General features: G+C 50.9%; 1 protein-coding gene across 1 annotated transcript in view; it reads left to right on the forward strand.

Annotated features, from left to right (window-relative positions):
- The window catches only part of SUN2 (Sad1 and UNC84 domain containing 2), a 116,333-nt gene that overhangs the window by 73,741 nt on the left and 16,190 nt on the right, over positions 1-26,402 (forward strand). Inside the window, exons 11-13 of the mRNA XM_085601282.1 lie at positions 6,760-6,803; positions 13,019-13,184; positions 22,794-23,030. Of these exons, the coding sequence (XP_085457408.1) occupies positions 6,760-6,803; positions 13,019-13,184; positions 22,794-23,030 (447 nt within the window). The remainder of the gene's footprint in view (positions 1-6,759; positions 6,804-13,018; positions 13,185-22,793; positions 23,031-26,402) is intronic.

Raw genomic sequence — 26,402 nt, forward strand, 5'->3', positions numbered from 1 at the left:
AAACCAGAGGTCTCTTGTCCCCGGAGGAAACCAGAGGTCTCTTGTCCCCGGAGGAAACCAGAGGTCTCTTGTCCCCGGAGGAAACCAGAGGTCTCTTGTCCCCGGAGGAAACCAGAGGTCTCTTGTCCCCGGAGGAAACCAGAGGTCTCATGTCCCCGGAGGAGACCAGAGGACTCTTGTCCCCGGAGGAGACCAGAGGATTCTTGTCCCCAGGGGAGACCAGACCAGAGGTCTCTTGTCCCCGGAGGAGACCAGAGGGTTCTTGTCCCCGGCAGAGACCAGAGGAATCGTGTCCCTAGCATAAACTCTACTTCATATAAATCTGTTGGAGTTGCTGGACACTTGTCTGCGGTTGAAGGCCTTACTGCCATCCACCCAGTGGCAGCTCCTCCGCTAAGGCAGAGGAGCATCGCCCTACTGCTATTGCAGCAGTGAAAAAAAGAAAATGATAATAAGACGTTATTATCATGTTCTTTTTCTTTCGGGAGTCGGGCGTGTCTGGCTCCCTGACGCCAGAGCAGGGGAGGAGTGGTTTGCACCCCTCTAAGTGCACATGACAGTGTGGGCTGACCTCTAGAGCCGGCTAAACCGTCATATGCACTTGGCATGTTCTCCATTGGGCTGTGTTGCACAGCCCCGTGAAGAACATGCCCAGCCTCCCCAGGCAATGCCAGAACGTCCAAACAGGATGCTCAGGCCAATCACAACGCTGCTCCTGCAGCATCGTGATTGGGCTGGGAGAGCCCGGAAGCCCTCAGGCTTCCGGTGCTTCCAGCAGAGGAGGAGAGGCGTGCAGTGGCGAGAGAGGTGTGCGGCAGAGGAGGCAAGTTTATTTTTTATTTTTGTCTAATCCTTAGCACCCCTCTCCGAGCGAGCCGTCACTGCATCCACCAAGTTTAGGATAGTGCAGGTTCTCACAGACAATACCACCACCATATATTACTGCTACATGCCGGGCAGAATGGGATCTGTGCCAAGATGCACTGCGCCTCTGGAGTTTGGTTGGAGTGTCAAATCATCTTCCTAACTGTGAAACTGCTGCCAGGATCTTTACACACTAGGGTGGACAAGCTCAGCCGGTGACAGCTGGCAGATCACGATTGATAGATAGGATGACTTCTGGTAGTGTGGAGAGCCTTGGCTTGATCTTTTCACCAGTCAAGAATGCCCAGTGTCAAAACGTCTGCACGGTGGAGTTCTCAAGAACGCTCTCTCTAGGAGACCTATTCAGGCTACAGTGGAGCACTGGACTCTTGCATACCTTTCTGCCACTGCCTCTCCTGCCCCGATTTCTGAAGATCAGGAACGAGAAGGCCCAAGTCATCCTAGCATCTCCAAATTTGGCCTGGGGTGTCTAGTACCTCAAACTACTGGGTATGAGCGTTTGTTCTCAAATCGAACTACTGCTTCGGGTGGATTGTCTGATGCAGTGGCAACGTAGGGTTCTGCACCTAAGCCTGTGCAATCTACTCCTCCAGCTCCTGTGTTCATTTAAATGGGGAGTGAATCACTTGGCAGGGTTGTTGCTTTTTAAATGTGAGCAGGCATTTGAGTGGAGAAGCAGCACATGAGGGAGAGAAAAAGAAAACACATGAACTTCCACAAAGTGCTGAAAGAAAAAGAAAAAACAATTCCACTGAGCCTAAGCAGAGGAAGGATACAAGGTATCCAATCAAAAGGATTATGTTGCTGGGGATAAGAGGAAGAAAAGCCACGAAATAAGAAGCAAAATCATAAATGACAAGAAAGCCAACCAACGGTAAGAAGTGGACTGGCCCAAAGGCCGCTGTAAGTTGTAGTGTGGTCCACAAGAGGTCTTTCAACAACAGGGAGCTAAAGGTTGTATATTGGAGAGGCCTAAAAATCAAAATTCGGGGAGAGAAAAAGCATGCTAAAAGAAGGTCAGCCAAGTTTATGCATTCCATTGATAGGGATGTGGAAATTGTAAAGCCTGTTGTCTTGGACATTTAATTTGGTGCCACAGATTTCAAGCCTTCATATTCTTGGCCAAGGACGTGAGGGCCAAATTGTGCAGCAGCTGAAAAAGTTGAAAATGAAAGAACCAAGAAGTATTTGTGAGGATTAAGGTCTTTCTTTTTATCTCAGTAACTAGCTGGGATGATCTGATAGAGACTACTAGCCGCAGATTCCTTCATGTAGAATTATCCCCAGGCGTGAGACTGGATCCGGAAACTTTTTGCCACAGCATCCCTGCGTGCCAGGGGGCGGGGCGACACCACGCGACTCCGCCTAGGCGTCGTCCGCGTACGTGACATCAGTGAGGTCACATAAGCCCCACCCTGGCACGTGTACGTCAGTTTTTTCCTTTTCCACGTGCAACGTGGATACGGCCTGTTTTGAGCCCTTTTTTCTTCATCATTGTCCTTCTCTCGGTGGAACAGTGTGCGAATGACTTCGGGCTTTAAAGCGTCTTATGTCGGCGACGGACCCTCGTCGCATTTGTATGTGGTGTTTGGGGAAGGATCACGGCACCACGGATTGTGAGGCGTGCCAACAGTTGAAGCCGAAGTCGCGGTGGGAACGTTGAATGAAACTTCTCTCGGCACGTCTCTCCAGGTCGACCTCGTCCCCTCGATCAGCCTCGGCAGATGGCTTCAGATACTGTCGTCGTCGTCGCCCTTCCCTGATGTAGCGTGAGCGTCTCTCACCGGTGGGTAAGTGTCGCAGTCTGTCCCCGTGGGCCGGGTTTCGGCCTGCCGGGGGCGTGGACTCTCCGCGGGTGATGCGGCCCGCGTGTCCTCCTAACCACCGTTTCCCGGTGATGGAGCGTCGAGAGTCCAACTGGAGACATACGCAGCGGCTTTGCAGGCCTCGCTGGCATCTCCTCCTTCCCCTCCTGGGGTGTCAGCGGTTCCCTTGCCTTGCGCGGGCCGCCAGCGACCCCGGCGCCGACTGGGTCGGACCCAGGCTTGGAGGATTTGGTGATGTTGGGGTGCGGCTCCTCTGGGGTCCCTCCTTCACGCCATGGTGTCCCTGCCTCGCCGCAAACTCCCGCGGGATTCCCTGTGGTGTCGCGTGAGGTCGCCGGGGCTCAGGTCGCATCCTCTGGCCCCTCTCGGTCCCTTGACAAGGTGTCTAAGGCCGAGGTTATGCCGCTACGGCGCCGGCGGCTGCTGGACCGGGTGGCACCGCAGGGGTCAGTGGACTCTCCTTGTCCCGCTCTGGGTCGAGGCTGAGCGCGCACCCCTTGCCCTCCTCCGGGGCTTTCTTATCTATCCACGCAGGCGACTACCTTGTCGGAGGGCGAGTCGGAGTTTGGGTCGGCCCTGGCGTCGCCGCGTGGCTCGCCGGAACACCTCTGTCGTATACTGGGCCGAACCTGGCAGAGGGCTTCGTGTCACTCCCCTGGTCCTTCTCGTCCCTCCACGCAGGCGGCTGCCTCGGCGGAGGTCGAGTCGGCGCCATTCCGACGCCGCCCCTTGTCCACTGCGACTCCGGCCCCGCTCCGGTCCCCGGCGCAGTATGACTTCGAGGAGTCCTATCCAGCGTCTCCTTCGGCGCAGGCTGGCGTTACTGCTCTGCCTCAGGCGGCGGACTCTACATCTCCTGACGGGCGTCGAGTTTCGGATTCGTCTTCAGACGCTCCCTCTTCTCCGGAGGAGGCCTGCATATTGGTGTCATCCTCCCCGGAGACTGGCCGCTGAGTGGTGGCTTTTTCACCGGCATCGTCGAAGGGTGGCTCCCTGCCGTTTCTGAGGCCGCGGTGTTCGCCGGAGGAGCGGCAGTTCCCCCATTCCTCGTCTCCTCCTGCCTTCCAGGGCTGACCCCTGCCCGTTCCGCTTGGCTTGGGGGACGGCCACCTTAGTCTGCAGCCGTCTCCCACGGAGGAGCTGCTTTCTCCGCCATGGGGCCCTACAGAGGCGGGTGCGGCCTTTGCCCACGTGGCGTCCACGGCTGTGGATATTCTGCACATGGGTGACCCGATTGCTCATTTTCCGCCGGATCATCTCTTGCAGGTTCTCCACCAGGGCTCTAGTGGAAGAGAGGTCTTGCTGAGGGTTCGCTCCTTTCGTCCCTGACGGGGGCTTGGGGGCGTCCTGCCTCAGGGGATCCGGTGCCTCAGCACCTTCTACACCGGCACCTTCCGGCGCCGCATGACCCTGCGTGTCTTTCCCTCTATCAGCAGTGCTCTTTTGCGGACTGCCTTTCCCTCCCTGCCACCGCTGTTGACTCCGCCCTACCGGTAGCCCCGCTGGCTCGACTCTTGGGGCCGCAACATGTTTGCCTCGACCAGTGCGGCCCTGCGGGACCTGAACACCTTGTGTGTCCTGGCTAGGGCCTCCTCTTGTCTGTGGGCCTCGGTTGAGTCTTTGGGGTCCCCAGCTTCTCAGGAGACTGTTCAGGTGGACTTACGGCATCATGTCTTGGGTGGCCGGGAGCTAGCGGCGTTTATCCTTCACTCCGCCCTGGGCATCTCGGAGGTACTGGGCCGGGCCATGGCTTCCTCTGTCGCTCTAAGTCGCAATGCTTGGCTTCGGGACGGCGTCTTCCCCGAAACTATTCGGGAGAGGCTCATTGATCTCCCATTTGATGGTAGCCTGTTGTTCCATGCCCCAGCTGACTCCGCCATCCAAAGGTTCCTGGCGGGGCTCCGTCGTCCTCCTCCCCCTTATACTCCTCCTCCTCTCCCTTCTCCTCCTCAGTGATTGAGGAGTTGAGCTGGTTCTGGGCCTTCTTGGGACGGTCGCTCTTGCGATGGAGTGTGTTTTCTGGCCGTTGAGTCCTCCTTGTAGGGACTTTGGCAATGTTGGCTGCTGGACGGCCCTTGTTCACTGTGGTGTGTTCTTTGCTGGAACTGTTACGCAGACTTGGCCCGGAGATTCGGCCTTCTGTTTTTCTTTGGGCTAATTGTCAAGCCGTTCACGGGGTGTTTTCCCTGTGGCTCTTTTGTTTTTCCACTGTTGCGGAAGTTCTTCCAAAGAGGGTTCCCATGTCTTGGGACTTAAAGTACCCTATGTGGGGTAGTGGTAGCTGTTATACAGCTTGTGCTCTGCTGGGGGGTTCTGGTGGCCCTTTGGTGCCTGTTCTCCGTGGCATTTCTGTATGTTGCTTTGCTTCTTGAGGGTGTGTGCGCGGCCCCTCGTGGGGGTTTGTCTGGCCCTTTCCTCTTCTCCCTGCTTGGGATGATTCTGTGCACTCCCTTGTCAGGTGTTGCCCACTTGGTCTTCCTGGGGCCCTAGGCTGTTTTTTTCTTGTTTCTGGCGTCGCTCTGGTTGGCCTGTTGCTTTCCATCTGGTGTGGCCTAGCCTTCTTTTCCCTCCTTTCCTTGGGCCTTCTGGGCTCTCCCCCTGGCTTTGGAGGGACGCTTCTTGCCTTGAAAGGGTGTGGGGTACTTCGGCCTCTGGCCTGGCCCTTGGTTCCTCTATTGTGAGTGTGAAGGCCCCCCATATCTTCTTCTTCTTCTTCTTCTTCTTCCTCCATCCCTCTGGGGTCGGTGGTGTTCTGCTTGTGAGGGGCTCCTCTTGCCTGGGAGGGGCCAGGTTATTGCCCGGTCCATAGGTCTAGTCCCCTGTGTGACCCGCTGTCCTGTTATGGCTGTGGGGATCCTTTCGCAGACCCTCCTGCCCCTCTGCCGTCCTCTGTCTGGGGTCACCTGGCCATGGCCTGCCCTTGTTCCTTGGAGGATGGTTGCCCTCTGTGCTGGGGTGGCTTGGAGGGTTGTTGTTGTCCTGTCTGTTCTGGGACTGGCTTCCCTTCCCTATTTCCGGGTGGGGGTTGTAGGCCTCCTACAGGTGTCCTGCCTTTACATTTGTTCCCTGTCTCCGGGGAAGGTGGTTCGCATGCTGGCAGGGTTGGCTGCTCGGGGCTCTGCTCTGTTCTTTATTCCGCCCCTGCCTTTGGAGGCTGCAGTGTTGCACCGCTCCTTATGGTGTCGCTTGTCTCCATTCCTTGTCTCTACTCTTTCGCACACTGTTCCCCTGCTTCCACGGTTTGCCTGGTGGCTCCGCGTTGCGGCACAGAAAAGTTCTGACGTAGGAGCGCCGGGGTGGGGCTTATGAGACCTCGCTGACGTCATGTACGCGGATGACGCCTAGGCGGAGTCGCGTGGTGTCGCCCTGCCCCCTGGCGCGCAGGGATTCTGTGGCAAAAAGTTTCCGGATCCAGTCTCACGCCTGGGGATAATTCTACGTGAAGGAATCTGCGGCTAGAATCGTCTCTACCAGCTACATCGTTACCGAAGGTAAGTAACTCGTACATTAAGTTGGCTAGACACCTCGATGAGGATGTGGTCCTGTATAGAAGCATGATTTTCACTTGAATGCCAGAGATAGGCTTTTAACGCAGGCATATTTGTTGCCCGGTTCACCTCAAGGTTGATCTCTTAACAAATACGTTGGTAATGGGTGGGGGACAAGGTTATGTCTGAGGTGGCATTGTGAATTGCCACTCTAGCATGGTAAGGGTGTTTGACAAAATGACATGAGTTGTACTTTTCTGGATTTATTCTTTACTATCCTTCTACCTTAGGAGGCTATTGTGCCTACTGCAGAGATGCAATTTGTTGGTCCCAGGTTCAGTTCCCAGTAAGACAAATTCAACTGTTCATACTTCAGATGTTGGTACACTGAATGCAGTTGAGCTGAGTAGCCTTAATGTTTGGCATCCAAAGTACTTTTAAGCAACAAGGCTTCCAAGAAATGCTATAAAAGATGGTATTACTTGATGATAGAGCATTGCTCCATATTTTGCTGTTTACGAAGTACTAACCTCTCTTTCACTATGTCCTTGATCCAACAGGAAATGGAGTCCCAGATGCAGCGGATGAAAACTGAGTTGAAGAGGTAAGTACTGGAGTTTACTTTGTCTCTCTATATCGACAACCACTTGCCCTGCTGTTCCCTACTTTTCTGCGCTTTCCAGCGTGTTTTTGGTGTTTCATGCTTCATGCATTCCTGGAGTTGACTTGTCTTTCCTACACATTCCCAGCGTACCATGCCATATGAAAAGCAAACTTTAGGTTTGGGATGGGAACCTAGATACCATTCTGCCGAGTTAACTAGATAGCAAGACATTTTTTGTAGCAGTATGACAGATGCACAACTCACCAGCTAAGTCTAACAGGCCTACAGTACAAGATATGTTTCAAGCCAAAGGTTTGACTATGTTGTGATTCTTTGAAAGTTGCAAAGTCTCTGCACAGTCAACCAGCCTTCTGGCCTCCTGGGCTAGGGGAGTTTTTCACTTGGATGATAAGTTTATTTGAGATAAAGCTGCACAGCTTTGAAACTTTTTATTGACCAGACTTTCTTACAAACGCCTTAAAGCAAATCATTTAAGGAGAGTCGCAAAACAGTAGCCACGTATAAACTGGACAAACACAAGGAAAGGTTAGTTCTCCTTATTGCAACGTTGAAGCGGATGTTCAGAATCACCTCTGATTTAGGATGAAGTAAAAAATGGCAAGAGGAACGTGAACACTCTTTCTGAGGGGCTAGTCCACCACTTTGTTACTGGGTAGGTTGCACTGTTGATCCTGGTACAGCCTTTGTGCTCTGACATAGAGGACTTGTAAGTAGCCTCCCCTGGGAAAAATACCGTGGGTGTTGCATGATTAGCCTCTCCTGTCCCTCTGTACCTGGGACACGTTTTAGCCTTTTACTATTACCTATTATTATTAGGTAATTTGCTCGACTGATGGATTCTGTTATAATATGTGAATTTGTAGAGCTAGAGCGCGGCTAATCACCCGTTAGGGTTTCCAGGCACTGAGCAGAGCAGGCCTGAGGAGCAGATCATGCCTGTTTCGTCTGGAAGAGCCATGTTTTGAGTTTCTTTCGGAGGTCCATGAGGGAGGGGGAAGTTCTGAGGTGTTTCCAGAGGTCGTTTCGGGTCTGGCTGCGAGGTATGAGAAAGTGCGTCCTCCGCTTCTGCTCGTCTTGATGCGAGGGAGATGTACTCTTGCCTTATATGCAGATAGAAGGTGTCTGGTGGGTTGGTAGAAGTTGAGGCGGTCCTTGAGGTAAGCTGGACCAGTGTTGTGGAGAGCTTTGTAGGCGTGGGTAAGTAGTTTGAACTTACATCTTTCCTGGACTGGGAGCCAGTGGAGATTGTTGAGGTGTGGAGAGATGTGGTTAGTACGCTGGATTTTCAGGATGAGTCTGGGGAAGGCGTTCTGGGTGGTTTGGAGTCGCGGTAGGACATGGGCTGGGATTTTGATGTATAGGACGTTTCCTTAATAATAATCTACTTGTGAGAAGAGCCTGGGCGACCGTTCGGCTAGTGTTCTGTGGGATCCACTTGAAAACATTGCGTAGCTTTCACAGGATGTGGAAGCATGATTGAGGAGACTGCGATGATCTGTCTGCTCATGGAGAGGTTGGTGTCCAGGATGATCCTGAGGTTCTTGGCATGATCTTCAGGGATGGGGGTCAAGTTCAGACCCCCACCAAGAGGCGTCCCAGGGGGAGTGGTTGTTGCCAAAGATTAAGACTTCGGTTTTGTCTGTGCTGAGTTGGAGGCAATAGTTTTTCATCCAAGCAGCGACATTTCTCCTGCAGTAGGCGAAGTCTACTTTGACGGTGCTGGTTGTCTGTAAGGGAGAGGATGAGCTGTGTGTTGTAAGCATAGGACACTGTTGATGCCATGGGCTCTGACGATGTCCGCGACGGGCATCATGTAGACGTTGAAAAGTGTTGGCCCCAAATGAGTGTCTTGGTTTCTGAGGTGTGGGGGGGTCTAACTCATTGAGGTCTTTCCGTGAGAAAGAAGGCTATCCACTTGAGGGCCGCTCTGCAGATACTCAGGTGCTGAAGCTTTCTGATGAGTGACTTGTGGGAGACTGTATCAAAAGCTGTGGAGAGGTCAAGGAGGATGAGTTGAGAATGCTTCTGTTATCATCAGCAACTACAATGAGGGCTGTCTCTGTGCTGTGGTTGGTGCGAAAGCCTGATTGAGAGTGGTCTTGGAGTTAATGGAGTTCTAGGGGGTCTGCGGGTTGGGTATTGATGACTTTCTCAATGACTTTAGCTGGAAAAGGCAGGAATGGGATGGGTCTGTAGCTGCTGTGGGTGATGGGGTCAGCCGGTGTTTTCTTCAGTAGGGCGTTGACTTCTGCATTCTTCCAGCAAGAGGGGACAGTGGCAGGGGTTATGGAGGTGTTAATGATAGCGGTTAGTACGGGGGAGATGATGGTTCTTCCAAAGTTGCATATGAAGTGGGGGCATGGACCTGAGGGGGCTCCTGAGTGGATGGTATACATCAGGGTGATCGTTTCTTAGTTCTAGGGGGGCTTCCAGGTGCTTAGCTGCTGTTTGGCGATAAAGGAGGGTTCCGTCTGGTCAGGGGAGTTTGTATCAGCATGCTGTGGGTCGAACGTGTTGTAGATCTTGGCAATCTTCTGTTAGAAGAAGTTTGAGAGGTCTTTGCAGAGAGCTTGAGATGAGATTATGTTTTTGCCAGCTGCAGGACTGGAGAACTCCTTGACGATGATGAAGAGTTCTTTGCCGTTGTTGGAGCTGGCTTCAAGTCTGAGACTTGGGGCCCTTTTCTTTGTGTCTCATAGTGTCACATTTGGAATCTTTCTTGTCAGTCTTGATATGTTGGGACAGTTCCTGGCTTTGGTTCTTTTAAGTCTTGGTTTGTCCGAGATATGGGTGACCCTTTCCCGGTAGCCACGATGCCGCCGACAGTGAGAGTCCTGAGCAGCCAGTGCCTTCCAGGAGGAGTCCCAAGAGGAAAAAACCCCATAAGGAAAAATCTCAGATGACGAGGAGACTCCAGAAACAAAAAGGAAGTGGAAGACAAGGAGCAAGGAAAACACACTAAGGCCAGAAGCTCAAGATGGAGCAGGAGGCTACAGGAACCCAAACTGGTGCAGGAGATGGAAAAGGGAACAAAGGCGCGCCAACGGAATGAAAGGAACACCGAAACAGGAGCAAGGGCACCAACAGGAGTGAGGACACACCAGCAGGAACAAGGAATGTTGAAACTCAATGAAGGAAAATGTTCTGCCCCTTTTATACTTGAGAACAGGAAGTGATAAACAGGAAGTGACAAAACGGGAAGGAAGCCGTTGCCATCTTGAATAGGGAAAGGAGTGAAGGGCTGAATGGTAAGGTCGCCATGTTAGGGAGGTATAATAACCTTCCCCCAAGGCCACCTGAGAGCATGACTGTGGAGGAGTGGAAGGCAAACAATCAAGGTGGCCTCAAGGGAGGTGATTTATAGGATGCCACCATGGAAAAGGTAAATGCAAGTGCCCCCAAAGGAATATCATAGGAACTTGCAGGCCCAATCTGGGAGCTGCGGTATTCCTAAGGTGCTATTAAACAACAAAAGTTGGCGCTGTCAGCAACCCATTTTTTGAAGACCTCAGTGTCTACATCAAGCTTCCCGGTGTGGTTGGGTGGATGTTCCTGTAGGGTCTTGGTCCAGTTTTTTTCAGATATTTTGCCTCAGTGTCTTGATGGTGCTTTACGTTTTTCTCGTGGGGTGGCTTGGCCATGTATCTTGAAATGTATGATGTAGTGATTAGCAGGGTCGTGTGGATCCAGTTGTTGGAGGAGAAAATAGGTTCAAGGTTATAGACTGCTCTGTGGGTTTGTCCTTGGACGAGTTGGGTGAGTCCAAGGTTGCTGAGGCTGTCTAGGAGGGTCGTGAAGTTAGGGTTTGTGGCATCTTGAAGGTAGAAATTGAGGCTTTAGTTGGTTGATCTGATAGAGACGGGTGTGACCAAGTCTGCGATGTGGTTGTAGAATTCTGCCGGGGTACAGTAGGCAATGTTTCCCTAAAGGGTGTCATTGTAGTCCATTCGTATTTTGAAACCGAGGTGTTTCATGAGGTTGGTGTCTGAGTTCGTGGAGTTGGGGCAATCAATCGTGCTTTTGTTGATGATCACAAGTCCTCCGCCTGGTTTGTGGGTTTGGTCCTTGTGTATGATTTTGTAGGTGGGAAGGATGGCTGCAGCAATGTCCAGGTTGGAGGCTGGATTGAGCCATGTTTCGGTCAGTAAGAAGAGATCGGGAGTGTTGCTCTTAAGGAGGTCCCAGATTTTGGTGCAGTGATTCCCCAAGGAATCGGACGTTGATGATGGCAAATGGTTGGTGAAGGGTGGTGGCATGCCTCGGTTGTTTGGAGGTGGTGGTGTCTGCGTCTGAGGTGTCGCATGTGAAATCGTAATGGATTCAGTAGAAAGGTCCTACCCTGGAGCTTGAGGATGCGTGGCAGCATGTTTGTCGGTGTGTTTTGTTGAAGTTGTGGTGGGTAGCGGAGGAGTAGGGGTGCTGTTAATTGGCTATGGTGGCAGCTGTGGTTGTGGTGTTGTGTTGGATGGTCATGGGGGCCAGGGTTCCTGGCGCAGGGCACAGGCGGGCTGCATTAAGTAGGCCCTGGGGTGGGCAGGGCTTCTATTGGCGGGAAGAATGGTGGGCAGGAAAAGCCGGGGGGGGGGGTCATACGGTCAGAATGTGGCAACTGGATCAGGCTGGAACAAGCATGAACTGGAGTCCACTGGCAAGTGGCAAGCTAGGTGTCCAGGTGCCTACTCTGTTAAAGGGGCGGGCTGCTGCCTCTTTCTCACCAACAACAGTGATCAGAAAATGGAAAGATAGAAGTCACAGAAGACCAGTAGCTAGGTACAGTATTGCAACAAACTCAACCATAATGCAGATATAGCACTGAGGTTGACAAAAGTTTGTCTCACCTACAGTGGAGGTATAAGGAAATAAGTAAAAGCCAGGAAGAGTAGAATTAAAGACTGAAGGAGTGAAATAAAGGCAGAGCTAACAGAGTAGAACAGTATACCAAGGCAAATAAATGTAGATTGTGGTAATATTCAAGAAAGCAGAGAATGGTTTGCATGTGTGTACTTTCAGTGAGGCAGCCTTAAGTAGGGGCCTGTAGCATTTTGGTAGATGTTCTCCTTGCATCTTCCATTTTGTTTTTGACTCCATAAAACACTAATCAATGTTTTTGTTGGAGAGTTTTATTGAGTTTTGGATTACAAGTGAAAAATCAAACAGAAATAAAACGTACAGAAAAAGTTAATTCTCAGTCATTGATAATGATGCTCAAAATGCAGTATTGTAACAGCTGGTAGTTCATTGAGGAGACAATTTAGAATGAGATAAGAAAATGTTTTGTACACAATTTAATAAGAGTCGCTAGTTCATTTTAAGAGACTACTTAGAATGAGGAAGAAATGCGAAATGGAGGGTATCAGACAACATATTTGAGATTGTTTGCGGTTTAAGGTATATAATTCATTCAGGTGAATCATTTATTATAAAGTGGACTGTGGGTGAGTGAGATTGTATCTTAAATTCTGATCAAGTTTCTTGGAGGAGAGTGTAATTCTGGCTGGTCGATCTTCTGCCCCCCTTTGAATTGAGGGCATTCTTAAACTCTGTGGTTAGTTAGAACTGCAACCTCTGAGGCCGTTATTTCCCCATATGTAGTGGGGCTGATACCATGCTGTGCCTCCTGACCTTGAGAAATTGAACTGCTGCCTACTGCGTTACATTTTGGGGCTCCTGCATGGGAGAGAGTGTTATCATACTTCCCTCTTGTGTTGAAAAAAGGAACTGCGGCTATTAGGGCCTTCACAGCTCACCCTGCAGTGGAGAGATGGTGACACTGCCCAGTGGCAGTAAGAAGTGGAACTGCAACTAATGTGAGTCAATGATTGAGGTTCTAATAGTGGGAAGAGTCTCTTGAGTGATTAATAGTCTCCCAGCTCCTTCAGTTTGAAAGATGGCATATTATGCAGTCTAGCATGGAGGAGTGAAACTGCATCCACAGAGCCTCACAGTTGTTCACCTGGGGGAAAGATGTCGTACACATTGCCCCCTAATGGAGCACAGTGAAGTTTCAGCTTTAGAGTTTGTTGCAGCTCCTGACTTTTGCAATTGGAGAGATATCCCTGCATGTGCTCTGGTGGTAAGATGTGTTACCACAGCTAACACCCTGTTCCCATCCGCTCTACCACATCCTATTGTTGAATTCCTTGTGGTACCTTTGTGAAATCTTTTTTTTAAATCCTGTATCCCTCTGTCACCAGCCCACCAACAGAGGACAAGAAGGATACCTTCCTTGGGGAGATTGCGCGGCTGGAGAAACAACTGAGTGGGCTACAACTGGAGCTGAGGACTTTGGCGGATTCACAGCGGGGGATTGCCACACAGGTGGAGTTGCTGCCAGGACAGATCCAGGGTGTGCGGGATGAGGTAAATGTCCACCCATGTCACGACTTGAGTGAAGGGACATCCATGAATTGCCGACATACATAAGAGTTCTTCTTTACCCTTCTGCAAATATAAGAAGTCTTGTATACATATCGAAGAAAGCTGTGCTCTGTCTTATGTTAGCAGTCAGTGCACCGCCCTAAACGCCCCTCAACATAATCGGCAGTGAGAACTCTAGAGTCTGGAAGCCTATTGAAAAGCATAATCCCCAAAAAATATTGTGAGTCCCAATGACATTAGAGTGTACCATTTGTTTCCTCAGGCAGTGAGCTTCACTCACTGAAAATCCTTTCTGATAGCTGGAGGACTTCAAAATGCTTGGAAGTCCCTACAGACTATGGGGCAAGGGGCATAGAATCACAGACATGGTCACTGAACAAAGATGGCTTTTATTGGACATGCAAACGTGTGGAGTACAGGAGGGGCAAACAAGCCAAACATTCATTATAAAAAGTGAATTACAAGCATTGATAACGGGTTACTAACGTCTACTACGGGTTTCTATTAATATTTAAAATGGTATTACCTATTTATTACAGAAAGTATACATACTTGAAAACTTTTTCAATAAATCAAGACTGCTTCTAATAAAAATTACTCTACTTTTGACAACAGTCTTAACTTACAGAGAAACTTGTTTATTGTAAAAGTATCTCCTTTCAGTGTCTGTATCAATGAGGGGCAAATTCTGGGTGCGCTTAGAGCAGCTTCTTTCATTTTGGTTCCTGTGACCTGCTTTGCTTTCCCTGTCAACCCAAACTGAGTTTTAGAATTCCACAGAAATCGTCCTCGAAAATCAGGACATTCACCAATCCTATTTTATCAAAACTTGTTACATCCTTTCTTTTTCGATTATCATTCTCTTAACTATTTGCATATGATTAGTCCATTTGTTATGACGTGTTCAATATCGCCAAATCCATTCTGTATTTCTAGCGTCTTTCAGGATGAATCTATTCAGTCATTAGGGGAGCATCATTTGCTGACGTTGTAGCAGAGTTATGTGGTCTGCTAAGGTTTTCAGTGGACTTAATGGACACTGATAAGCGATTGAAGCGAATTATTCAAAAACTGTTCATGGGCATTTGGAATTTAGGTGGACTGTGATAGTCAGAGACGTGCTGGGTGCTGTCAGGAAGTTTAGTGGATCCATAGAGCCCAAGCTGATGGCGGCAGAGGAGAATCCTATGAGTTACGGCTCAAAACAAAATGGCGCCTATGGATTGCTAGGGCAAGACGTAAGAGGGTGATCCAAGCGTCACTGAGCACTTGCTGCGAGGAAGTTTGTTAATTGTTGTAAAGGAGACCTCTGGTGAACCGTGGTGGGTGTCCGCATAACTGCCGCTGACCGCGGCCCCCGCAGGGGGCCACTCGGCGGTCGGCGCCTTAGTGGCCCCGGGGCCCCGGTCACCCCTCCCCACTCCCTACTTCGGGGGGGGCGGGGGCAGGGATCCTGATTGTGCCCCCCTCCGTGTCGGGGGCCGGAAGTGACGCGAAAGGCGCGTCACTTCCGGGCCCAGGTGTGAGGGGAAGGCTATTTAGCCTTCCCCCACCCTCACTGGCGACCTCTTTGTCGCCGGTATTTGCACCAAGTCTCCGGTTGGTTCCCACAGACTTGTCTGCTCCCAAGGTTATCCTCTAGGGGTAGAACTTGAGACTAAGGGGGTATTGCCTGCTTCGGCGGCACAAATAAGCAATAGCTACGCCGGGATGGAGTTACCATGCAGGTCCTGCCACCACTGGTATCCCCCCAGGTGATGGGATAAAGTTAGGTGGGACCGCGAAGCCTACGGTTCTTGGGAAACTTCCTTCAGTAGGGCATTTAGCAACAGATAAGATACCAGCGTGTGAGTATCAGATATCTGCTTCCAGCAGCACCGTGCCCTGGGAGCGCACGCGTTGCCCTAACTCTGTGGTCCTCCCACAAGGGAGCCGGGTAGCAAAACAAGTGAACAGGCTCCTTAGGCGGGCCTCTGGCCTTCAGCTGGGTGTAATCACCCGTAATGCTTGGAGGACCATTGCGGTTGGTGGCACCCCCCACCGGAATCACTGGTCGCGTCCTGAATCACTGGTCGCGTACGGCAGCGGCAAGAGACTGGTGCTGCTGTCCCAATATCTGGGGTGTCAGCGGGGCAAATACAAGGGGGCATTATGACAGCGCGCAACGCTCAAGCCAAACAGATTCCCGAAGTTGGTATGCTTAAGGGATCATCACTGAGGGATCCGGAGGGGCATAATTCCTATAAGGTATAAGGGATGGTGGGCAGGGGCAAGAGTCGCCCCTTGCCCATGGTCACATTAAGTAACCCTTCTCGTCACAATAGTCAAAGCGGGCAGGCCCAGGATGGTGAATAGGTGTAACCTTCCCGCTGGGGGGCGAATAGTTATCGCACATCTTCACAGGCCCCTCTATTTCATCAGACCCTATCCGATTGGGATAGCGTCTAGGGATTGGGGACATAGTTGGGGCCATCTACAATCCAGGAGCTATAGCTCACTGGTATGTCTTGGGCCTGTGGTTATAAGGGATCTCACAGGGTTTGAGTCCCGCCCAAAGGGGTTTGGGCTTTATTCGCCATGAGATGATCCGGGGGAATGTAAAGGGGTACTTCGACTTGGATGGAGTACACTTCTCCCAAAGAGGCATGGACCTGTTTTATTGGATTTAAGCGAAGCATTGGTGAATAGAGGGTGCAGGTACAGAGCTAGGTTGGTGGGGGGCCCTGGCTGCGACGGTTAGCCGCCTCCAGGGCTGTGGCGGAGTTACAGGGCGATCTGGAAGCAGGCCGGTACAAAGGGTACCTCTGCGCGGCACCACGTGGTGCCTGAGCCAAAACGAGGAGCCTCCAGAGAGGTCCCGGAAGCCGGTCGGCGCCCCGCTAGGCCTGCGGGCGGTTGTGGGCCTGAACAACCGGGGGCTTGCTATGCGACGCTCCGCCCCGAGAGGGGGGGTGTGAGTAGAATTTCAACGGCACGTGATCGAAAAAGAATCACTTGGGGGGCAGCACTTGCGGGTCGTTCCCGTGCTGCCCGGCTCATCAGGCGGGGCAGGTGAAGTAGATGGCCGCCTGCCCTTGGATCGCCCGTAAGATAACCCACCTATTACATATCCTGGAATTATGTAATAAATCCTGCAGCATTTGTTACCCATCTACAACTGTTTCTTGTGTCTTCTTTGGGTAACCTAATTTGGGGGAGGGGGGTGAGCGGGGTGCCCCTGGGGGTACTATGCCGCTGACCGCGGCCCCCGCAGGGGGCCACTCGGCGGTCGGCGCCTTAGTGGCCCCGGGGCCCCGGTCACCCCTCCCCGCTCCCTACTTCGGGGGGGGCGGGGGCAGGGATCCTGATTGTGCCCCCCTCCGTGTCGGGGGCCGGAAGTGACGCGAAAGGCGCGTCACTTCCGGGCCCAGGTGTGAGGGGAAGGCTATTTAGCCTTCCCCCACCCTCACTGGCGACCTCTTTGTCGCCCACCTCGCCTTTTTACCCTCCCTACCGCTTACCCGGCGTGGTGTGGTGGGGTGGGGTTTTTGGCTGAACGTTTTAATGTTTTCTTTTCGTTGCAGGCGGAGTTACAGGGCGATCTGGAAGCAGGCCGGTACAAAGGGTACCTCTGCGCGGCACCACGTGGTGCCTGAGCCAAAACGAGGAGCCTCCAGAGAGGTCCCGGAAGCCGGTCGGCGCCCCGCTAGGCCTGCGGGCGGTTGTGGGCCTGAACAACCGGGGGCTTGCTATGCGACGCTCCGCCCCGAGAGGGGGGGGGTGTGAGTAGAATTTCAACGGCACGTGATCGAAAAAGAATCACTTGGGGGGCAGCACTTGCGGGTCGTTCCCGTGCTGCCCGGCTCATCAGGCGGGGCAGGTGAAGTAGATGGCCGCCTGCCCTTGGATCGCCCGTAAGATAACCCACCTATTACATATCCTGGAATTATGTAATAAATCCTGCAGCATTTGTTACCCATCTACAACTGTTTCTTGTGTCTTCTTTGGGTAACCTAATTTGGGGGAGGGGGGTGAGCGGGGTGCCCCTGGGGGTACTATGGGGCTGACAAAGAGAAGCCTCAAAGTGAGATACCAGCTGGGAAACAGGGCTGTTTGGGGAAGGTCTTCCCATTGGAGCAGCAGTTTGATTGGGCTAGATTGTTCCACGCTGCAGTGTGAAGGTAGTATTTGCCAGAGCACTCGTGAAATAGCTAATTGTCCTTATGAGATAAAAAGCTTTTCTTTCTTCCATAGCTGCAGCAAGCGGGATAGAAGCATAGGAAAACTGGAACTTTTCGGCTGGCAAACTGCTTAAAAAGACTAATGGATGAAGGGGTACTGGACTCTATCACTAGGAAGTTGGATAAGATGGAGAAGTTGGAGTCAGTAATTTAAACAAAGAAGGAGAAGGTGGAGTCCTCTGTATAAGGGTATGCAAAGGCGATATGTTTCATAGAAATGAGTTAGAGGTTACTGAAAGGATGCTAGAGGCAGCGAGAGTGGTGCCTGACTGACCTCGAACAGGCCATGGTGAGTCTGGCGAACGAACCCGAGGTCTTGGAAAATGCACAGAGCAGGTACCATCTAAGCCCAACCTACTGCTCTGGATGTAACTGAATTTATACAGCCTTCTTTAAAGGAAGTCTTACTTCCAGCTCATTTGTGGGGAAGAAAATAAATGTATTTACTGCCATTAAGGGCATCTGCCCCAGATTTGGCTGGAAGTACCTTTCTAGTGGCCCTCCAAGACACTGAAAACCACAAGCCTACTTGAAAAAGACTGCTTCCCTCAACTAAGATTTGAAATATCGGATGCATGTATCCACCTTTTTCCAGGTAAAGAGGTTGTAATGCAAAAGAAGAGGCAGCAATCGAAGTCCATCAGGATGAAACTGTTGAGCCTTTGTTGATTGACCTCACTCTAGATCTTGCCTAAGCGGAAGGTGTTCTGCAGGGACATATGTTATCCCTTCAATGGCAGCAGCTCACTCCTTTTTAGAGGACATCAGGGTGGGCATTCCTAAAGGCTGATCTTAAGTACGGACGCTGTAAAGAATTTAATGAAAGGGATGCTTTCCTTAATCTGGGCAGCATTCCAGTCCGTTTCCCCCCCCCCCCCCCCCATTTTGCCTCTCCAGATAAAAACCACCCTCATCCAAATCAACTGTGATGCTGCTCCAGTAGGAGACGTCCAGCCCGAACTGCCAGGCTGAATCCTCTCCGAATGCCAAACAAATAACCCCAGACAGGTTTGGTCTTGTTTGTACCTCCTCAGAGTTGTACAGATTAAGTAGGGTTGGTGCGTGTGCTTGACTACTAGTGCTCCAGCCTAAATCCGAATCCTCCCCATTGTAACCTGGAGGAGAACTGGGGGGCTTCAGTTACGTTTCTTTTTACCTTTGGTTATACCCAAATCTTATGGTGCCAAATGCTGCTAGTTTCTCCAGCACATTTTTTATCACCTTGGTTGAAGCTTTCCTTTTTCCTATTATCTTTAGTGTAATAAGTTAATTTAGACCATGTGGATATTCAGACTTTAGGTGTCTGTTGTTGAAGACTTATTGTGTACGAGACCTGCGTCTTACCGGGGGTTGGCTTGCTTTCAAGTCTCATTTGCTTGCTTCTTATTCACGAATGGCGTGTGTAAATGGAAAACTGATCCAACAATCTTCTCCAGCCAGACAAAACGTTCCCCTCCTAGCCTCTGACTACACAATCCAATTTCACCTTCAGCAATCAACCTTTCTCAACAGGGCCTTAAACAGGACTTTAAGTATCTCCTATTAACGGAACCAGGATATGAAATATAATTTGAAGCCCCTCTTAAAACAGAAAACATGATTTTACACTTTTACTCGCAAAAGTAAATTTTTATATCCTACTATTTTCACTCTTTTCTTAATAACTTCTCTACTAACAGAATCCTTCTCCTTGTGGGCAAAATGTATGCACCAGAGGGCAGTATGTACTACATTTTACTTGGAGTAACATGTTATGGCTATCTGGCCATACCATGCAACTTAGACTTCTGTTTCTGGAGGCGAGGTCACTTCCTGTGCTATGATAAGAAAATAAGCAGTTTGCTGCCATCAGTGGTCTCCTTCAGATCTCCATTGTCTTTCCTGCCTCCAAGATGGTATCAATTACTAAGATGCCTCTATCAATATTAATAACTTCACTTGGCTCAGTAGGGAAACTCCTAGCAATAGACCTCGCTAAAATGATTTAACACTTAATGCAGGTTGCTGTCCTGCACTGTTCTTACTCCCTCCCATTCCATCCATTAAATTGAGACAAAAGCCGAGATGGTTCTGTTCCAGGAGCCGGCCTATATCCGGTTTCCACGTATCCTCTGCACATTGGGACAGCCCTGCTTCAAACCGGTATTTTATACAGTGTTTCAACCAGATTTGCCAATGACCACATACTCCTGGCTCTTTCTACACCTTCCCTATCTGCTTCTGCAGCGCCTCCTTCAAACTCCAATTGGCCCCTGCTTTTAGATTCTCCTTATTGGAGGTTATAAGGAGCAGAAGGGCTAGGGCCCGCAGTGAAGGGCCCACATAGACGCAACCTTTGACACCTAAATAGTTGCCTTCCAGTTTTTCTAATAGACTGTAAATAACCCACAAGTCTCCCAACCTGGAAATACCAGCCTGGTGACTCGTGACCCATTCACAAAAGGGAATCCTAAACCTGCACTTGTTGAAGTATTTTTCCTCACTGGTGTAGAATTACTGCTTTAACTTATACACAACTTTAATGTATATTGTTTTAAAAGCCGCTGTTTCTACAATGCAGAATTGTACAGTATGAACAATTATGCACCGTGCAAAGTCAGCCCTATGTGCCAATGCGTATTTTTTTCCCCACCTGAACAATATTTTCCCCTTGGCAAAAAACCCAGCTGTTCCATGGTTTGAAGGGGAATGAATCTCCCCCAAACTTTATAGAAGGGGAGCTACGCAGGCCATTTGCTAGCGTAATTCAAGTCCTAATCCGAGTTGGAAAGGGTCGGAGAAGAGTTTGTAAATGCTTACAAACTCACAAGTTTGTTGCATTTCACAAGCTGACACGGCAAACCGAGCCTTGTTGCTCCCACTCTCTACTCCTTCGAGGGAGCAATTATTGCATGATTCTACGAATTCATGGCAAAGAATTGCACAGTTGTAAAACCAGTTATGCCTGAAGGGTATCTTCTTTTTTTGGGGGTAGCAGTCTGAAGTAAATGGAACCATTTGTAACCATATAATGCTTTGTGAATCTGCCCCTATGTTTTTAAATATAAAGTTACTTTCTGATAGAGACTTGTAGCTGCAGATTACTCACATTTTGAATATTCCCCAGGCATCAGACTGGATCTGAAAACTTTTCAGCAGTACCTCCGTGTGCAGTCAGGTGGCGCTTGTGACTCAGGGCTGCCGCCATTCCACTCCAGAAATGACGTGTGTTGCCCATATAGGCACCACCACTGCGTGCTGACATCAGTTTCTTTCTGCGGACCCAGATGTGGATCCAGTTCTCTCTTTGTATCTCCCACAGACATTTTCCTCGAAATGTCTTCAGTGTGCAAGGGATGTCACCCCTTATGGCAGGTTTCAAGTCCGGTAGCAACTGTCATAAGCAAATGTTTGTGATGGATCCCCACAAGGTATACCTGTGCTGTCTGGGGTTGTGTCATGACTCCAAAGCCTGCAGCAACTGCACATTGATGAACTTAAAAGCCATCCGGGACCGTGAGGTGAAACTTTGTCGCCAAGCACAAAGACTCCTCGTAGAGGCCACTCCAAGTTGTGATTCGTGTTGAACGTTTGGTCCCAGTCGCGCTCCCGGAGCTACTCAAGAGACCGGTCTTCTTCATGATCCAAATCCTCAGGTACATTGAGGAAAAAGCATAAGAAAACTAACTTTGAAGCTGATCTGATAACCCGAATTTCTGGGACCGGTGGCCACTCCACGCCAAATCAGAGTTTTGAGCAGCATGCTCTGGCTCTTCGGATCTTTACTGACTCCCTCTGGTGTGACTTTGGGCCCCGAGAGGCCTTCCTTCTGCAGGAGTGCCGACCGGCCCGCTCGTGGCACCAGTTAGACCCTCCGAGCCCATCTTGCCCTTAAAGGAGCACAGCCACCTGGTTGGAGACAGACCTCACCAATTCTACCCGAGTTGGCAGGCAATACCTTCGGACAGGTGGGTTCTACAGATAGTCCTTGGGTGTTATGCCTGACGCTTCCTTTCTTCCCCTCTGCACCTTCCACCATCTCCCCAGCGACTGAGGACCTTCTCTCCATTTTGCTGCAGGAAGTGCAAGTGGTTTTGGCCAAAGGAGCGATGAAGAGGGTGCCTGTGCCAGAAATGGGTCATGATTCTTATTCCCGCTACTTTCTGGTGCCTAAGAAAGATGGAGGCTTCTGCCTATTTTAGACCTGCACCCTCTCATAACCTTCCTCCAGATGGAGACATTCAGAATGCTCACCTTAGCCCAGGTCTTATCTGCCCTCGAACCTGGAGACTGGATGGTGCCGTGTTGGACCTGTAAGACGCCTATTTCCATATACCTGTTCTGCCGGCCCACCAGCACTACCTGTGATTTATGGTGAGATAGGAGCATTTTCAGTTTGCAACCAGTCTGTGAACACTGGCATCCTTTCTGCCTAAAGTTGTGATGCTGTTCCATGTCAGCCCAACCAACACCCTGCCGGTGTTCTATGCTCCACCTCACTCCTCTAAGGAGGATGAGTGATTCTATTGATTGGACCCCAAGAAAGCACTGAGCTTCTAAATAGATCATACCAAAGAATAACGGGTGGATAATCAGCTCTTTGTGGGGTATGCTGAAGAGAAGAGAGTCAAGGCTGTGCAGAAGAGAATTATCTCCTGCTGGATCGTGCTCTGAATTAAGATCTGCTACACATTTGCTAAAAAGCAGCCTTCAACCATACTGCGTACTCACTCTACCAGGGCCAAAGCTTCTACCACTGTGTTGGCACACCGATTCCTTGTCCCAGGCATATTTTCCCCTCAGTCCTGCAGGACATTCTATTTTCAGTCCATTCACAGACCCTTTTCCAATAGGTACTGCTTTGGTATCTATTCAAAAGGTGAGGAATCTGTGGCTAGAAGTCTATCAGAAGAGAAAGTTACTTATCCTTCTGTAACGCTCTTTCTGGTCCCAAGTCTAGGAATCTACACACTGCTCATGATCACTTCGCTTCACAGCCACAAAAGCAACTGACATCAGCGTGCAGAGGTAATGCCTATATGAGCCCCGTATATCATTTCTGGAGCGAAACGGGGTTGGTGTGGAGCCGCACAGCGTCTCCTGGCTGCACACCATGGGATTACTAAAAAGATTACGGATCCAGTCTGGCATCTGGGTAATATTCAAGAGGTGAGGAATCTGGGGCTAGATAGTCTCTACCAGAATTAATGTTGCCAAAGGTAAGTTACTTGTTGGATCAATATTTTCTCATTGGAGTAGTTCCAACTGTTTAGATGATTGTTGCATGTCTGTACATCAGGTCTCGTTGGTGAATGTTCAGCTCTCACACACACGTATAGTCTGTTTTCACACTGTAGCCTCATGTCTTGCACTACTGCCCTTACTCGTCTAGGTGGAGCAGCAGTTTCCAGAGTGGGTTCAACGTCTCCTTCTACCAGCGGGAGCTTCTGGAGCCGGGTCACTCGCTGGTGTTTTCCTGCGCCGTGATGAGCTACAGGAGCAGCTCCTCGACCTGGAGCGCCGGATTCTGACTGCAGCAAGGGAAGAACATAAGAGGTCAACACAGCACGCCTCTGCTCGTGTGGGGGTTGCCCTTCAAGGAGGAGCACTCAGTGGTGTTACAGAGGAGGTGAGTGGTCCAATACTATCGAACATCCCTTAAGGAGTCTTTCTTTCACTCTCTCTAGATCCCCCATAGTAATGGAAGTCTGTGGTTTGCCTAATTGTCTCTGCCACTCTGTAGATTAATACACCAGCCTTTTACCCGCAGCGACCCCTTTCCCATACGTTATGTCCCTAGTAATGGCAGTGAATCGATAGCACATGGGCCGGGGAGGCGCAGCCGGACCCCTGAGTGGTCCGCAACAAACCCCTACCGATGGGTGGAGCCCATAAGCAGGAAGGCAAATATTCCTGGAAAAATCAGAGAGCCTGATTGGGCAGAATGGTTTAAGGGACCCATCAGCAGGAGCCCCCCTGGGATCTCCATCGGGTTATTATGGCAAGGTGGTCCCCGAGGCGGTCATGAGCCTTCGCCATTAGGGAGCCATATCAGCGGAATGGGACTGGTTTGCACCAACTGAGGAGTTTGACGTGCAACACCAGGAGGAGCACAATCTGAGGAGCCGCCGTGCAGCACTGCCCGAACTGAGACTGCTGCGGACAGCGGCGTGCCTGGAGTGTGCTGCATGTTCAGCTGGACAGTTGTGTGGTTGTAGAACTCTACCCATTTCGTGATGCCACCCACTTTGCGTTTTGGGTGGCGTGAGAAAGATTTTGGCTTTGGTCTTACTGTGGCAGGCAGTAGCGTGTGGAGGAGCACTCTCCCCGTACTGACCGAGGATCCAGTTAATTCAACGGGCAGTGGCGTGTGAGGGAGCACTCTCCCCGTACTGACCGAGGATCCAGTTAATTCAACGGGCAGTGGCGTGTGAGGGAGCACTCTCCCCGTACTGACCGAGGATCCAGTTAATTCAGCGGGCAGTGGCATGTGAGGGAGCACTCTCCCCGTACTGACCGAGGATCCAGTTAATTCAACGGGCAGTGGCGTGTGAGGGAGCACTCTCCCCGTACTGACCGAGGATCCAGTTAATTCAACGGGCAGTGGCGTGTGAGGGAGCACTCTCCCCGTACTGACCGAGGATCCAGTTAATTCAGCGGGCAGTGGCATGTGAGGAAGCACGCTGCCCATGCGGATCCTTTAGGGATTTTAGTTTCCCCGGCGTGCCTTTTTTTGGGGCGAGCAGCGGCATGGTACGGAACGGGCTGCCAGAGTGAAGTGCAATAAAAAGTTGGGCAGCCGCTTGAAGGACAGCACGCTGCCTATGAAGAACCCCCCAGCGTACCTTTTGCTGGGTGGGCAGCGGCGTGAGAGGAGCACGCTGCTGTGTGAAGCGTGATAAAAGTCGGGCAGCAGTGTGGAGATGAGTGTGCTGCCTATGAATAACTACCCTCCTCCCGAAGGCCACTCTGTGGGGAGCTCCTGGAACGTGGCCGGCTTACTTGAGGCTAACCACAGACTGGCCGCCCTAGCCCACCTAATACAGGACTCGGCCTTCTCTTAAAGGGCCAGCACCATTAAAGGCATTGCCCCCTTGCCAGCTGTACAGACTTTGGCATAAACGCTTGAGTATCTAGAGGAGTTAGTCCATTGGTTTGGTTATAGTCACCCTATACTTTGCAGTACTGACCAGGAGCAGTTGAGCCGTAGGGGGTGCAGCGTTAAAAAGAAAATAACGCCATCGAGCACCGCCTTTAACATTAACCTAGGACCCAAGAGCTGCTGGGGAGAGCACGGAACCTGGTAATAAGTCTAGGCAAGGATTGGGTCAGCAGGCAAGTGGGGGAAGTCCTCCAGCTGGACAATGGGAGCAGTCGGGAACAGGCAGCAAGAGGGCCAGTAGGCCCCAATGTCAAGGTCCTCGAAGCAGGAGGCTTGCAGCCGGAACGGCAGCCCCTGTAGAGAGGCCTAGGAGGAAGCAGCAAGTGCGGGCTCAAGGAAGGAGGAGCCCCGCAACACAACTTCACATTGTGGAAAGGGCATCTGACACTGAAAATGACAACGATCACGAGGGCGGACATAGCCTGTAGCCAGTCCGGCAGCAGCCAGGACGTCCGCAGCAGAGCAAACCATGAACTGGGCAAGAGAGAATGGTGTGCCACAAGTGTTTAGCTTTGCTGGGACAGGGGGGCAGGGTAATATTAGCACTGCACCGCATGCTTCTGGGGTGACATTGAGGGTTGATTTCTAGCTATGGCCTGGTGGGAGTACTGAAAGCAGCAGCGCAAGGGGCCTTAGGGCATCAGGCTACCTTGGGGCAGAGAGCAATGGGGCAGCCGTGGCCACACATTGCTGGGCAATGGCAGGGCGGCCCTGGGGACATAGCTTACCCCCATTCACCTGCGCTCCATGGTGGCCATGGTAGGGCTCGAATAGCCCGTTACCCTCAACTGGCCCTCCGAATTTCTGGCAAGGCCAGAGCAGCGGGGCAACCAGTATGACTTCATCAGCCATTGGCAACGCACAATCAGCAGAACACTAAGAAGGGACAGCCATAGGGCAGTCCAATGCAGGGGGCCAAAAGAGTGGTACGGAGGCCACAGGAGAGGATAGCAAGCTAACAGGCAGCATAGCACTAAGGAGCCAGAGCCACAGACACCCACTGACCCCACAAAGGCTTGGGTCGGGCCGCAGTGGGAGGGGAAGGTAAACCCACTAGTGAGTACATAAGACCTTCACCAGGCCACAGAGAGACAGTATTGGCCAGCCTAATGCCAGTGTATAGATTGATGCTTCTCTTCCTGTTAACCTGTGCATCCCCGCCTCTCACACTTGTTGTCCCTGGTAACGTTAGTCTATAGATTGATGTACGTATAATCAAGATTGGGGAACTAAAGAGCTAATATTTAAAGAGGTCCTATTCCTGTGCTCCTTCATGTACACATTTAAATCAAAAAGGAGATAGTTCCTCTATAAGGCAGATGTTAAGTAAGACACTAACTGCCTATTGCTTGCATCGCTGGGTAATCTCTATTTCAGATCGTAATGCCCTCACACAACTGTTAGGGTGTCATGCTTCATCATAGGGCGCTCCTCGTCGGACCGGCACTGCAATGTCCGACGGGCCTGGTGGCATCTTTAGCGGAGTTCTTTTGATCTGAGAACGCCGTATGTGAATGGTGTGCATGTGGGCTCAAAAAAAGAATAGAGTGATTGTGTGTATAGGGTAATGCAGTGATTTAAAATAGGTACCAGTCCTAAGGACCTTTGTATTCCAAAAGTAGGACCGGGACTAAGTAAAAACAGTGTGGCTGCCAGTAAGTAGGTCATAAGGTACCTGGGTAGCTCTTATGTGGGTGTAGTTGACATGTTTCATGCCATAGGGGCTCCTAAGTCGAGCGGCACTTCTTCAGGACCAAAAGGTCTCTAGTGGTAATCCCAAAATGTGGTCCTAGAGATGCACCCCCTACATAGTTTGGGGAGTGCAGTATGTAATAGTGT

Source organism: Triturus cristatus, chromosome 4_2 (genome assembly GCF_964204655.1).
Source record: "Triturus cristatus chromosome 4_2, aTriCri1.1, whole genome shotgun sequence".
Classification (NCBI taxonomy): domain Eukaryota; kingdom Metazoa; phylum Chordata; class Amphibia; order Caudata; family Salamandridae; genus Triturus; species Triturus cristatus.